This window comes from Paramormyrops kingsleyae, chromosome 6, assembly GCF_048594095.1.
Source record: "Paramormyrops kingsleyae isolate MSU_618 chromosome 6, PKINGS_0.4, whole genome shotgun sequence".
Classification (NCBI taxonomy): domain Eukaryota; kingdom Metazoa; phylum Chordata; class Actinopteri; order Osteoglossiformes; family Mormyridae; genus Paramormyrops; species Paramormyrops kingsleyae.
In genome coordinates this window covers 30,129,561-30,144,654 of record NC_132802.1, presented here as the reverse complement: position 1 = coordinate 30,144,654, position 15,094 = coordinate 30,129,561, and the positions used below count along the sequence as shown (strand labels likewise).

Genomic DNA, 15,094 nt, shown 5'->3' with positions numbered 1-15,094 from the left:
TATGAGACAACAGTACTACCCACTGTGCCACCCAAAAAATAAAAATCAAAAAGTTAAAAAAAGGATGCAGGGAGTTGAACAATAAGAGGAGTGGGATCATTTTTGATCTGTTCCACAGTACTTGATCCCTTCAAGTAAATGAAAAGTCATTGGCCAGAGTTTCAGCCAGTAAAGAGAATCCAAAATAATTGTGTGCCACTATGCTCTTCACTTGACTGGTAATATGGTGCCTGTCTGCTTAGTACCTTTCATTTTATTTATGCTTTTACCCAAAGGAACAGACAGCTGGGATAGCAGGGTCAGAGGAGGCTATGGGGTTAGGGGCTCTAGTGGTAAAGTCACTCTGCTGGCCAGGGGATTTAAACCAGTGATCTTCTGGTGACAGTCACACCATCCTCACCGCCAGAGCCACAAACATACAAGCACGATATACTATACAGTGGTTTGTAACTGTTGTTGGTTTGTAAAAATCTAATTTGTTTAAATTGCATTTAAATAAATAAAAGTGGTTAACGCAGGGATGGGAATGAATTCTGCTTAAGTGTACGAAAAAAAAACCCAAAACATAACAAGAAAATGACTGGGAAATAAAAGTGTGAGAAAAGGCAAAAATGGTAGAAAATGGTGGAGTGGAGAACCCGTGTTGCATTGAGGTGGTGCCAGGTTAGAATTCCCCACTTGACAATAGACACCAGAGGGAAAACCAGATAGATTCCTCGCATGTTGTTGGTTTCCAGTGGGTCATGTTGGTCCGTGACCACCTAGAAATCTCCGGAGAACACGCCTGTGTTTCCCTTGTGTGCCCTTGCCACCCGCCGCTGTACAGGTATATAACAGATATTGGATACGATCAAGGCACGATGGTGGTACGTTATTTGCATTGCGATGCATGTTGTGCTGATTCATGTCATGCATATCTTAAGTACAACTAATTTAGTTATGCTCTATAATTTGTTTGTTCCAGGAGTTATCATTAATAACCTGTTAGCAAGGGATGAGAGAATATTTTTTCTTGGATTTTTTGCTTTTGTTAAAGGGTATTTTTTCTCTTTGTAATTATAGGCCAAATGAGATAGTCGTGCCCCTAGAAGACCCCATTGTCACAGAGGTGACTGCAGCCCTGCAGGAGTGGGCCGTCTTGTGGAAACAGCTGTATGTGGTGAGTAATGCTTTAGGTACAGAGCAGGCCATAGAGCTGGTCCTATTGCTGCAAGGCCTGTAACATTGGCAGTAGCTATGTGAGTACGCCTGATACCATTTCATTAGGGTTATACAGCAAAACCAGGATGGTGGTTTTCTGGATGTGGTTAGAGATGAAGGGACCCTTGTCTCCAGAGGCATTCTACATAAAGAGGATCAGAACTAAGCTTAGGAATGCGTTTAATAAATCGTTGCATGACGACACTGTCCGGTAACTCGCGTCCAAAGTGCATTCTGTTACAATGATTGTTTAAGCTAAGCTCTGTTTTTCTGTTCTCTGAGAATGAGAAAAAATAATAGATTAGCAATGGCACATAGATCCCTGTGGGGGGGCTGCCATTCTAGGAGGCTAGAGAGAGCTGCTGCCGCATCAATGGTCTCTGTTTGTCACAGTGAAATAATTCTTTGCATGGTGGAATGGGATGTCCTGTAACCTCAGAGAAGGTTCGGGCAGGCTGGTGTGTGGAGACGCTGATCTCCGATTGCTTTACAGGGTGTGTGTGTGGAGCTGTGGACTGCAGGTGCCCATGGGCCGGGCGTCAGCGTAAGGGGCCGGGCGTCAGAGTGAGGGACCGGGCGTCAGTGTAAGGGGGCGGGCGTCAGCATAAGGGACGGGGCGTCAGCGTAAGGGGGCAGGCGTCAGCGTAAGGGATCGGGCGTCAGAGTGAGGGGGCGGGCGTCAGAGTAAGGGGGCGGGCGTCAGAGTGAGGGACCGGGCGTGAGCGTAAGGGGCCGGGCGTCAGCGTAAGAGGGCGGGCGTGAGCGTAAGGGGCCGGGCGTCAGCGTAAGAGGGAGGGCGTGAGCGTAAGGGGCCGGGCGTCAGCGTAAGGGACCGGGCGTGAGCGTAAGGGGCCGGGCGTCAGCGTAAGAGGGCGGGCGTGAGCGTAAGGGGCCAGGCGTCAGCGTAAGAGGGAGGGCGTGAGCGTAAGGGGCCGGGCGTCAGCGTAAGGGGCCGGGCGTCAGCGTAAGGGGCCGGGCGTCAGCGTAAGGGATGGGGCGTCAGCGTAAGGGGGTGGGCGTCTGAGAGAGGGGGCGGGCATGAGTGTAAGGGGGTGGGATGTCAGTGTAAGGGGCCAGGCGTCAGAGTGAGGGGCGGGATGTCAGTGTAAGGGGCCGGGCGTCAGTGTAAGGGGTGGGATGTCAGTGTAAGGGGCCGGGTGTCAGTGTAAGAGGCCGGGCGTCAGTGTAAGGGGTGGGATGTCAGTGTAAGGGGTCGGGCTTCAGAGTGAGGGGACGGGCGTCAGAGTGAAGGGGCGGGCGTCAGAGTGAAGGACCGGGCGTCAGTGTGAGGGACCGGGCGTCAGAGTGAGGGGGCGGGCATGAGTGTAAGGGACCGGGCGTCAGAGTGAGGGGACGGGCATCAGATTGAGGGTGCGGGCGTGAGTGTAAGGGGCTGGATGTCAGTGTAAGGGACCGGGCGTCAGAGTGAGGGGGCGGGCATGAGTGTAAGGGACCGGGCGTCAGAGTGAGGGGGCGGGCGTCAGAGAGAGGGGGCGGCCATGAGTGTAAGGGGCCGGGCGTCAGTGTAAGGGGCTGGGCGTCAGAGTGAGGGTACGGGCGTCAGTGAGAGGGGGCGGGCGTCAGAGTAAGGGGCCGGGCGTCAGAGTAAGGGGGCGGGCGTCAGTGTCAGGGGCCGGGCGTCAGTGTGAGGGGCCGGGCGTCAGAGTGAGGGGCCGGGCGTCAGAGTAAGGGGGCGGGCGTCAGTGTAAGGGGCTGGGCGTCAGAGTGAGGGTGCGGGCATCAGAGTAAGGGGGCGGGCGTCAGAGTAAGGGGCCGGGCGTCAGTGTAAGGGGGCGGGCGTCAGTGTAAGGGGCTGGGCGTCAGTGTAAGGGGCTGGGCGTCAGAGTGAAGGACCGGGTGTCAGTGTAAGGGGCCGGATGTCAGTGTAAGGGACCAGGCGTCAGAGTGAGGGGGCGGGCGTCAAAGAGAGGGGGCGGGCATGAGTGTAAGGGGCCGGGCGTCAGTGTAAGAGGGCGGGCGTCAGAGTGAGGGGGTGGGCGTCAGTGAGAGGGGGCGGGCGTCAGAGTAAGGGGGCGGGTGTCAGTGTAAGGGGTGGGATGTCAGTGTAAGGGGCCGGGCGTCAGAGTGAGGGGGCGGGCATGAGTGTAAGGGGCCGGGCGTCAGAGTGAGGGGGTGGGCATGAGTATAAGGGGCCGGGCGTCAGAGTGAGGGGGCGGGCGTCAGAGTGAGGGGGCGGGCGTGAGCGTAAGGGGCCGGGCGTCAGCGTAAGGGGGCGGGCGTCAGCGTAAGGGATGGGGCGTCAGCGTAAGGGGGTGGGCGTCTGAGAGAGGGGGCAGGCATGAGTGTAAGGGGGTGGGATGTCAGTGTAAGGGGCCAGGCGTCAGAGTGAGGGGCGGGATGTCAGTGTAAGGGGCCGGGCGTCAGTGTAAGGGGTGGGATGTCAGTGTAAGGGGCCGGGTGTCAGTGTAAGAGGCCGGGCGTCAGTGTAAGGGGTGGGATGTCAGTGTAAGGGGTCGGGCTTCAGAGTGAGGGGACGGGCGTCAGAGTGAAGGGGCGGGCGTCAGAGTGAAGGACCGGGCGTCAGTGTGAGGGACCGGGCGTCAGAGTGAGGGGGCGGGCATGAGTGTAAGGGGCCGGGCGTCAGAGTGAGGGGACGGGCATCAGATTGAGGGTGCGGGCGTGAGTGTAAGGGGCTGGATGTCAGTGTAAGGGACCGGGCGTCAGAGTGAGGGGGCGGGCATGAGTGTAAGGGACCGGGCGTCAGAGTGAGGGGGCGGGCGTCAGAGAGAGGGGGCGGCCATGAGTGCAAGGGGCCGGGCGTCAGTGTAAGGGGCTGGGCGTCAGAGTAAGGGGGTGGGCGTCAGTGTCAGGGGCCGGGCGTCAGTGTGAGGGGGCGGGCGTCAGAGTAAGGGGCCGGGCGTCAGAGTAAGGGGGCGGGCGTCAGTGTCAGGGGCCGGGCGTCAGTGTGAGGAGCCGGGCGTCAGAGTAAGGGGGCGGGCGTCAGAGTAAGGGGCCGGGCGTCAGAGTAAGGGGGCGGGCGTCAGTGTAAGGGGCTGGGCGTCAGAGTGAGGGTGCGGGCGTCAGAGTAAGGGGGCGGGCGTCAGAGTAAGGGGCCGGGCGTCAGTGTAAGGGGGCGGGCGTCAGTGTAAGGGGCTGGGCGTCAGTGTAAGGGGCCGGGCGTCAGAGTGAAGGACCGGGCGTCAGTGTAAGGGGCCGGATGTCAGTGTAAGGGACCAGGCGTCAGAGTGAGGGGGCGGGCGTCAAAGAGAGGGGGCGGGCATGAGTGTAAGGGGCCGGGCGTCAGTGTAAGGGGGTGGGCGTCAGTGAGAGGGGGCGGGCGTCAGAGTAAGGGGGCGGGTGTCAGTGTAAGGGGTGGGATGTCAGTGTAAGGGACCGGGCGTCAGAGTGAGGGGGTGGGCGTCAGAGAGAGGGGGCGGGCATGAGTGTAAGGGGCCGGGCGTCAGTGTAAGGGGTGGGATGTCAGTGTAAGGGGGCTGGATGTCAGTGTAAGGGGCCGGGCGTCAGTGAGAGGGGCCGGGCGTCAGTGAGAGGGGCCGGGCGTCAGAGTAAGGGGGCGGGCGTCAGAGTGAGGGGCCGGGCGTCAGAGTAAGGGGGCGGGCGTCAGTGAGAGGGGCCGGGCGTCAGAGTAAGGGGGCGGGCGTCAGAGTGAGGGGCCGGGCGTCAGAGTAAGGGGGCGGGCGTCAGTGAGAGGGGACGGGTGTCAGAGGGTGGGATCAGGCGTCAGTGTAAGGGGTGGGATGTCAGTGTAAGGGGTGGGATGTCAGTGTAAGGGGCCGGGCGTCAGAGTGAGGGGGCGGGCATGAGTGTAAGGGGCCGGGCGTCAGAGTGAGGGGGCGGGCGTCAGAGTGAGGGGGCGGGCATGAGTGTAAGGGGCCGGGCGTCAGAGTGAGGGGGCGGGCGTCAGAGTGAGGGGGCGGGCATGAGTGTAAGGGGCCGGGCGTCAGAGTGAGGGGGCGGTCGTCAGAGAGAGGGGGCGGGCATGAGTGTATGGGGCCGGGCGTCAGTGTAAGGGGCTGGGCGTCAGAGTGAGGGTACGGGCGTCAGTGAGAGGGGGCGGGCATCAGTGTGAGGGGCCGGGCGTCAGAGTAAGGGGGCGGGCGTCAGAGTAAGGGGCCAGGCGTCAGAGTAAGGGGGCGGGCGTCAGTGTAAGGGGCCGGGCGTCAGTGTGAGGGGCCGGGCGTCAGTGTAAGGGGCCGGGCGTCAGAGTGAGGGGGCGGGCGTCAGTGTAAGGGGTGGGATGTCAGTGTAAGGGGTGGGATGTCAGTGTAAGGGGCCGGGCGTCAGTGTAAGGGGTGGGATGTCAGTGTAAGGGGTGGGATGTCAGTGTAAGGGGCCGGGCGTCAGTGTAAGGGGTGGGATGTCAGTGTAAGGGGTGGGATGTCAGTGTAAGGGGCCGGGCGTCATAGTGAGGGGCCGGGCGTCAGTGTAAGGGGTGGGATGTCAGTGTAAGGGGCGGGATGTCAGTGTAAGGGGTGGGATGTCAGTGTAAGGGGCGGGATGTCAGTGTAAGGGGTGGGATGTCAGTGTAAGGGGCCGGGCGTCAGAGTGAGCAGTATTCAGTATGGAAAGCTTTATTAGCATGCGACTGAATTTTATAATTTGCTTAAAATTCGACGTAATAACTGTAATAATTCTATTACAGGTTTTGGTATGTATCTGATTGGAAGAGTTTTTGTTTCTTGATTTTAGTGTTTTTGTTTCTCAAGAATTATTATATTTTTAAAATGATATATTTTGATCCTCACTTTTGTATCATTTATTTTAATCTTTTCATGAAAATGAATCTTTTCTGGTTTCATAATTCATATTATTTAGTGTGGGGGGGGGGGTCTGTTGTCTTCATAAAGGTCACAGCTGGGCCTTTTTTCTCTAATCCTTATTCTGCTGGTCTCCAGATGATTTGCCAATGATCAGTCATCAGTCAGGATACGTAGTGTGAGAATGTAAAGCTGCTGTCTTTCTAGATGTCATGGTAGGTTTTTGACAATATGGGTTCCTGCAAGGGCCGAAACTACAGTTATGTTCACTTTGCAGTTACAGTAGCTGTCTATCCAGGTCAGGGAAGAGTGCAGAAATAAGATGGGAGGTATGGCACAGCACTCATGACTGGCACCACTTCCGACCAATTGTGTGTTCCCAGAGCTCTCTGCAGCTCTGCCACTGACACAGCAGGGGGAGGCTGTGTGGGCAGGCTGGTGAAAGCCTCACACAATGGCAGTTAGGTAACTGCAGCACACAGATTGTGGGAGAGACTGTTACAGAAGATGCTTTTGGTTTTCAGTCTGTACGTTGCTGAAGACACCTCTCTTAGAGGAAGAGGCAGAGAATGAGTTGGGGGCAGCAGAGGGCAAGCCGATGGACTTCACAGCAGCATCAGAGAGCTGTCTCACAAGACATTACTCCCCCTCAGCTGGTCACAAGCCCATAAATTCGGTCACTTGTCTAGGTTGTTGAAGATTTTGGAACCAAGTCGCTGTGAGACTGTAAGTACCGAAAAAAAGGATTTTGATGCAGTTTGCGAAAATGCAGAGAAGGAAAGATGTCTAGATGGAGCACTTTGTGACCAGCACGAGATGCTTCGTTAGATGAAGCTGCCGTTTGGTTTTCTGGTGGGCGGTGGGGGTGGGGACTGGGGGGGGGGGGGGCTCAGTGACTGGCGATGTTATGTATAGCTATGATGGGCTGTGCGTTTTACTTGTTGATCTAGCCCCTTTAGCAGCTTAGCAGGTCTCCCTTGGCGTTTTTCTCCCGGATATTAGGAGTACATGGTGCATGCCTATTTTTAAATGCACAGTGCTTGAGTTCAGCTCACTTTTTTACTTATTGCTTTGACATATTTTTGGGCCTGGATATATGTTATGCAATTTCCCGATTGCATGACAATGCAGCAAATTCCGATTTGAAACAATTTGGATCTAAATGGAGGGAATTTGGGAATAAAGGCCATTAAGTACTCTCAATAAATGTTGTTAATTGTATACCAAGTTGTTTTACTTAATTTTTTGTTGTTTGTGCATGCAGTCATGGTAGCTATGCTGAGGACTGGCATCAGTGCTATTGCTGTTTGATGTGGTGAGATTAGTCTGAATTTGTGGCCTGTAAAAAGAGCAGAAGTGCACATGTCATATGCAGGCATGACAAACACAGGCACGTCATACGCAGGCATGTTATACGCAGGCATGACTAACACAGGCACGTCATACGCAGGCATGACAAACACAGGCACGTCATATGCAGGCATGACAAACACAGGCACGTCATATGCAGGCATGACAAACACAGGCACGTCATACGCAGGCATGTTATACGCAGGCATGACTAACACAGGCATGTCATACGCAGGCATGACAAACACAGGCATGTCATATGCAGGCATGACAAACACAGGCACGTCATACGCAGGCATGTTATACGCAGGCATGACTAACACAGGCATGTCATACGCAGGCATGACAAACATAGGCACGTCATACACAGCCATGTCATATGCAGGCATGACAAACGCAGGCATAACAAACACAGGCACGTCATAAGCAGGCATGTCATACGCAGGCATGACAAACACAGGCACGTCATACACAGGCATGACAAACACAGGCACGTCATACGCAGGCATGACAAACACAGGCATGTCATAAGCAGGAAGGTCATACGCAAGCATGACAAACACAGGCAAGTCATACACAGTCATGACAAACACAGGCATGACATACACAGGCATGACAAACACAGGCATGTCATACGCAGGCATGACAAACACAGGCACGTCATACGCAGGCATGACAAACACAGGCATGTCATACGCAGTCATGACAAACACAGGCATGACATACGCAGTCATGACAAACACAGGCACGACATACACAGGCATGACAAACACAGGCACGTCATACGCAGGCACGACAAACACAGGCACGTCATACGCAGGCACGACAAACACAGGCATGTCATACGCAGTCATGACAAACACAGGCACGACATACACAGGCATGACAAACACAGGCACGTCATACGCAGGCATGACAAACACAGGCACGTCATACGCAGGCATGACAAACACAGGCACGTCATACGCAGGCATGGCAAACACAGGCATGTCATACGCATGCATGACATTCACAGACATGTCATACACAGGCGTGTCATTATGAGCTCTGGAATCCAAAGTCACTGTTTTTATTTCCCTTTCAACCAGTGGCATTGGAAGGAGTTTGACACTGAGGGGGGCGAAATCTTCGTCAGCAGCGGGGGTGGCAAAATTGCAGTGGGCACACATGCAATGGTCACATCGTCAAAATATTAGATGTAAGAAACATTTTTAAATTCATTTCAGAAATAGAAAGATTTCATCACTTAAAACCACAAAAAAAGACTAACACTGTTTAGGGTTCTGTTTCACAACTAAACATCGCTTAACTAAAAAAAATAACTGATCCATATGATAAAAATGATTTTGTCTGATGCATAACTACAGTCTTCGTTAGGTTTCATGCCCCTCAGTTGTGCGCAGATTCACAATGAAACATACGGGACGCGCTCTTAATTATTTATGTCTGCGGATATATTGCCGCCCCCCCCCATTTCCGACACCCCTGCTCACAGCCATCTTTCATTAAATGGTTGTTAGTATCACACTGGCACTACAGGTCAGTAATCAGTCCAGGTGAGAGGGCAGTCGCTGTGTTGCATGTGGTGGGTATATATAATGTCATGTGATTGCAAATGGGGAGTGGGGCTGTGCTTCCTGGGGGGCCTGGGGGTGGCTGGAGTATGGCCAGCTGTGTGTTGCTTTAAGTGTCTATATCCTGACCAGCACCTATTACTTTTAAATGTCTTTATCTAATAGGTGTCCTTATCTCACATTTGACTGTTAATTGATAGTGGGGTGATACTTCTATGCCATGAAGACAGCGGCCCAGTGTGGACAGCAGTGTGATCGGCGTAATAAGGCATCTCTTTGCGACAGGCAGGGTGTCAGGCTTGTGAGTTTGGATTGGTTGAAACCATCAGTATTTCACCTGCCAATCACGCACGTTTGCCAGGCTTCAGGAGCCGGAGTGTCGTTCACCATGTGCGAGTACGAGCCCCCTGTTGCCAGAATTTGACACTGTTTTTCAGAGGGAGGGGCTAACTGGTTCTCGTACCTCAGCTGCCGGCAAGGAAGCAAATCTGATATGTCTTTAGGTGCCTCGGAGGCTTTTGCCAGTGGCGAGATTACATCACTCCTCACGGCTTTGGCGTGACAACCAGTGATTCACTGCACAAAGAGGGAGCAGAACTGTTACAGGGGCGTGAATCAGGGGCTCATCTGCTTCCTGGCAGGCGCGAATGCTCTGCTCGCCTGTTAGCCACAGAAATGGACACAACTAATGTTGAGGAGAAAAATGGGGCAAAAAATACTAATTGGTTGTTACCCAGCTGTGTAGTGTACTTTATTTTTGTGATTGTTCCGTGCGTCATGGGAACTTTTAGAATCTTGCAAATAAAATAATAAAAACAGTTCAGAATTCTGTAACCAAAAATAAAATAGAAAGCCTACAGCTAACTCTCAATGCACCATCCTGAAATATCCCGTAGAAAAGATCCAGGCAGCGCACCAGCAGGGTAACGATCAGGCTGTGAAACGCCAGCCATCTTGTGGATTTTCATCCATGTAGATCAGATTTTAGTGCATCAGGGAAATTTGCATGATTATTGTTAATGAATGAGTCTCCGCTCCCTAAAAAGTGGTTAAAATTAGTTATTTTTAATTAAACATTTGCAGAGATCTAGAACAGCACTATAAAACAATAATAAAGGCTGGAAAGGGTTTAACAGTTTTATTGAACAGGTGTAGGTAGTTGATGTCTGAATACCAAGTTTACGAAAGAAATATCTTTGTTCAGATGTGATTTTCTTTTTTTTTTTACAAAGTTAGTGTGAGTCTGAAAAGCCTGTATTTCTATGTTGCTGTTACTTATACCTAAAAAAGGGACCATTGAAAAGCAGATGATTTTCATTAAATTCTAATAGTCTGTGTGTTAAACACAAACAGTCAGTTCGGAGGGTCATGAGTTATTACCCGTATTTTCTGAGTTTCACTGATGTATGCCTCTCTGCTGGAGTCCTGGATCAGTATGTGCTTCACTATGCACTATTGTATTTTATGCATATATAAATACATGTTTACAGCAGTGCCGTCATTTTTAGGATGTATCCCGTGTGGAGCTGTTTAATCTCGGGAACAGTCGTCTTGCCATTAGATTTCATTTACTCTGCAATGCAAAACTAGCCTTTCTGGGGGTTATGTAAGAGGATGACTGCTAAAAACCTTGTGCGTTTCATACCTCAGTCATTGAGCTACTTGCACAATGTCATCCATGCCTGATGTTGCTTGGTTTTAATACTCGTGTGAGAATTCGACTTTAACGGGAATGAAGCTGATTGTGAAGGACCTTGAAATGCGTTGGTTTCATCTCGAGCAGCCTTCGGAAGAAGCACGCGGATGCAGCGGCTCGCTCCGAAGCTGTGAGTCACTGTAAACACAGCGAGGCTGTGAGTCATACTGAGCGCTGCAACCCAGTGACTCACTTGCTTCCCCGCAAAGCTAAAGCAGAGAGTAATTAAGCATCTGCATTTCTTACCAGATGCTTGCAGGTTCAAATCCGAGGAGGGCAGCTATTGTATCTCAAGGGATGGTGTTCGTATCGCTGCGGTGACTGTCTGTATGAACGAGTGATGCCTAGATCAGTTAGCTTTGCAAGTCACGTGGTATCAGGAAAAAACGACTGGGGAATGGATGGTAAGCGACGTGTTATTCTGTGGTTCCCTCATGCTGAAGAATGTGTGCCTCTGCGGAGCTTCTAAATGCTGCTTTAAATTGGATTATGACCTTAACATTTTCCTGATGGTTTCCCGTAAGCACACAGCGGAAGTAGGGCATGGCATGAAAATGCCGGTGCTGTTTGTACCCACGATTGTACCAACCTCTGCCAGGTAACTACCTGAAATTTGAGGTCAATGACGTTTTTTTCCCTACAGAAACACAAGACTGACCTGTTCTACAAACTGCGGCACGTCATGAATGAGCTGATTGACCTGCGGCGACAGCTGCTATCTGGTCACCTGACCCAGGACCAGGTCCATGAAGTCAAGAGGCATGCCACCATACGTCTGGACTGGGGGAATGAGTAAGATTCTGTGCCACGTTTCACATTCTGACTCTCATGTGCTTCTTTGGTTTGCAGAGCAGAGTTTCCCCATCCGGGTCCTGGCAGCCCACTTTGTAGTACAGCAGGTTCCATTTCGGCTCCCAATTAATTAGTCAATTAGTCTTTGATTGAAGTATCACATTAAAGTATTTAAGGACTCCCTAAAGATCTGAATCATGTTTCAGTCACCCGTATATTGAACAATTATGTGGAGCATTGCTAGGCAATGTTGCTTTATTTGTTTAAACGATTGCCTCCTGACTGGGACTGACCAGCTCGCCGTATTCCCTCGCAGGACTGCTTCCCAGTCCCTGTCAGTCCTGCCCAGCAGTGAGAGCTGGGGATGCGATCATGCCACCAGTGCAGTGCAGCCTCCCAGACGAATTAGCATTTTCTGGGCCACATTAGATTGCTGTTACTGTGTTATGGGGATCAGACCCACATCCTCGCTTATGACTTATGGTCCTGGGAAAGCCCAGTTTCTACTCCGTTTAGCAGTCTTGTAACCTTTGCTTCATTGATGTAACACATGTGCCGTTGATTTGATAGGGAAAAGTATGTTGTATGTATATTTTTGCCATTATAGTCATTTTTCTGTGATGGGTTGGCACCCCATCCTGGGTTGTTCCCTGCCTTGTGGCTATAGCCTCAGGAATAGGCTCCGGGTCCCCCACCATCCTGATAGGACAAGGAGGTACAGATGATGGATGGATGGATGGATTTTCAACACAACTTTCACGCAATTCAAATTTAAAGTGCACATGAGTCCATTGTGAATCATATGCTCCATTCAATCATCCCCATCAAAGGTTGTTTCGTTTAATTAAAAGCTCAGTCAAAATGATGAGGAATGTAGGCAGTGGGCTGCTGGAACCAGGAGTGGGAGGTTCTGATACAGACAAGCCATTGCCTTGCAGACCTGTTTTGATTTTTACAGTCTCTGTGTTCAGTCTCCCAGGAGCAATCGCTCCCACACATTCATGCAGATACACACATGCACAAACCCAAATATATACACATAGCCCAGCTCCACAAGGGAACAGACATGCACCCACACACACACACACACACACACACTCAGAGATAGTAAAACAAACACATTTGACAAAATTAAAACAATGTTTTACTTAAATCTTTGTGAAAGGTCGTACCATATAATAATGGATCCGCAGTTACTACCTGATGTACTCTATGAGAGATATTATGTCTTAGTACCACACTGGATCGAAATTAAAGCAGTAAAATTCTGACTGTTACAATACGTTTTTTTTTTTAATCTCCCTTCTGATAGCGTCAGTCCGTAGTCCATAAAACTCAAGACAAAGCATATAATTATTGAGTCTTATAACAGGGTTCTTAACTCTAAAACAGCTTCTGTGTTTTTGTCACAAGAGCAATGTTAGATAAGCATTCTGCAAATGATGACAGGACATGTGGGATACTTGCTGATGGGTGGCACCCTGGCAGAGCTGTAGAAATTCTTATCTGAAGGTGTGGTACCTTCTGATTGGAAGCATGCCAACATAACGCCCATTTTCAAAAAAGGGGATAGAAGTAATTTGTTAAACTATAGGCCAATCAGTCTAACTTGTAAATTATGGAGGCTATAATCAAAGAGAAAATGGTAGATTACCTGGACTCAAATAACATTTTGAGGGATAGCCAGCATGGATTTAGGAGAGGTAGATCCTGTTTAACAAATCTGTTGGAGTTTTTTGAGGAAGCTACTCAGGAAATTGATGATAAGAAAGCCTATTATGTCATCCACTTAGATTTCCAAAAGGCTTTTGATGTTGTCCCCCACAAGAGGCTCTTACTTAAACTCAAAGCGACAGGTATTTTAGGAACTGTAGCAACCTGGATTGATAACTGGTTAACAGATAGGAAGCAGCGAGTAGTTATAAGAGGCACAATGTCACAGTGGGCCTGCGTTCATAGTGGGGTACCGCAGGGTTCAATTTTAGGACCACTATTGTTCCTAATTTACATAAATGATATAGACACCAATATATACAGTAAACTGGTGAAATTTGCAGATGACACCAAGGTGGGTGGTGTAGCAGATACTGAACTAGCGGCTCAGCAGCTACAGCGGGATCTTGATTTAATTAGAGACTGTGCCGATACCTGGCAGATGAAATTTAACATAGACAAATGTAAGGTACTCCATGTAGGGAGCAGAAATATAAAGTACAGGTATTTTATGGGACCTACTGAAATAAAGGTAGCTGATTATGAGAAAGACCTTGGTGTGTATGTTGATGCTTCCATGTCTCATTCTCGCTAGTGCGGGGAAGCATAAAAAAAGGCCAATAGGATGTTGAGGTATATCTCCAGGTGTGTGGAGTTTAAGTCAAGGGAGGTAATGCTAAGATTATACAATTCCTTGGTGAGACCTCACCTAGAATATTGTGTGCAGGTTTGGTCACCATATCTTAAAAAGGACATAGCGGCCTTAGAAAAGGTGCAGCGTAGGGTCACAAGAATGATTCCTGGTCTTAGAGGAATGTCATACGAGGAAAGGTTAGTTGAGCTAAATCTGTTCAGCCTCAAGCAAAGGAGACTGGACATGATCCAGGACTATAAGATTCTAACAGGTTTGGATGCTGTTCAACCGAATAGTTACTTCAGCATTAGTTCAAATACAAGAACTCGTGGCCATAGGTGGAAAGTAGCGGGAGAACATTTCAAACTGGATTTAAGGAAGCACTTCTTTACACAGCGTGTAGTCAGAGTATGGTAGTCTCCTGTAATAGTCTTCCTGATAACATAGTGCAAGCTGAATCCTTGGGTTCCTTTAAATCAGAGCTAGATAAGATTTTAACAACTCTGAGCTATTAGTTAAGTTCTCCCCAAGCGAGCTCGATGGGCCGAATGGCCTCTTCTCGTTTGTATAGTTCTTATGTTCTTATGTTCTAATGCTGCTTCCACAAGTGCCCACATGTTAAGCTCATGTTGGGGTTTTTAAGCTGTCTGCTGGCTGTGCTTGCCCTTCATGAAGTATGGCACTCACAGATACATTGGTGCAGATGAAATAGCAATGGTCAGGCGGACAGGTAGAGCTCTGCTTTTGTAACTTTAAGGCAAATAAAGAGGCAATAAAGAGTATTCTTATCTGGAGAACTACTGTATAATAGTTCTTAATTTTTCTTGATTTATAGCTAAACAGTGTAAGTACTGCATTCTTAGTTATTAAATGCTGCTTGAGTTATAGGCAAGTCACATGAGTCTACCTTGCTTAGCTTGTGTACTTGTCAATGGTTGATGCAGTGCTTTCTCATACCTTTTTCTCGTACTCATGGGAACAGACACCTGGGCCTGGATCTTGTACCCCGACAGGAGTTTGTCATGGTGGATCCAGACCAGATCAGTGTTTCAGACCTCTACAAAATGGTACGTGAACATGGAGGGGGTTTTACTGTAAAGAAAACAATCATAGACTTATCTTGGGTAGATTGAACCAACTCAACTCAACTCAAAAAATATTTTTGGGACAGGATGGGGGGGGGGGGCAGGGCAACGATTTTCTGTCACAGAGAGAAAAGTTCTGAGGTAGACAGAAATAGTAGCTGGTTAAGAGGAATGGAGCAGAATGTGACGTAACCCTGCTGAGAGGAGTTGAATCTCCCCAGGGACCCAAGCACCTGGATCGTGAGGCTCAGCAGATGTCTTCTGCCACTGTCTGGAGACACCTGTGCCGTATACATGCAAAGGCATGTAGT

The 15,094-nt window shown here is 50.0% G+C and overlaps 1 protein-coding gene across 3 annotated transcripts in view; it reads left to right on the top strand.

The window, feature by feature from the left end:
- Nucleotides 1-15,094, top strand: part of LOC111844734 (dedicator of cytokinesis protein 3-like) — a 67,536-nt gene that overhangs the window by 22,176 nt on the left and 30,266 nt on the right. The window contains exons 6-8 of one of the 3 annotated variants that reach the window (XM_072713015.1): nt 1,063-1,159; nt 11,203-11,351; nt 14,681-14,765. In XM_072713015.1, the coding sequence (XP_072569116.1) occupies nt 1,063-1,159; nt 11,203-11,351; nt 14,681-14,765 (331 nt within the window). Of the gene's footprint in view, nt 1-1,062; nt 1,160-6,374; nt 6,666-10,759; nt 10,964-11,202; nt 11,352-14,680; nt 14,766-15,094 lie in introns of those variants that run through there. The other 2 variants (XM_072713017.1, XM_072713016.1) reach the window with 2 other exon arrangements.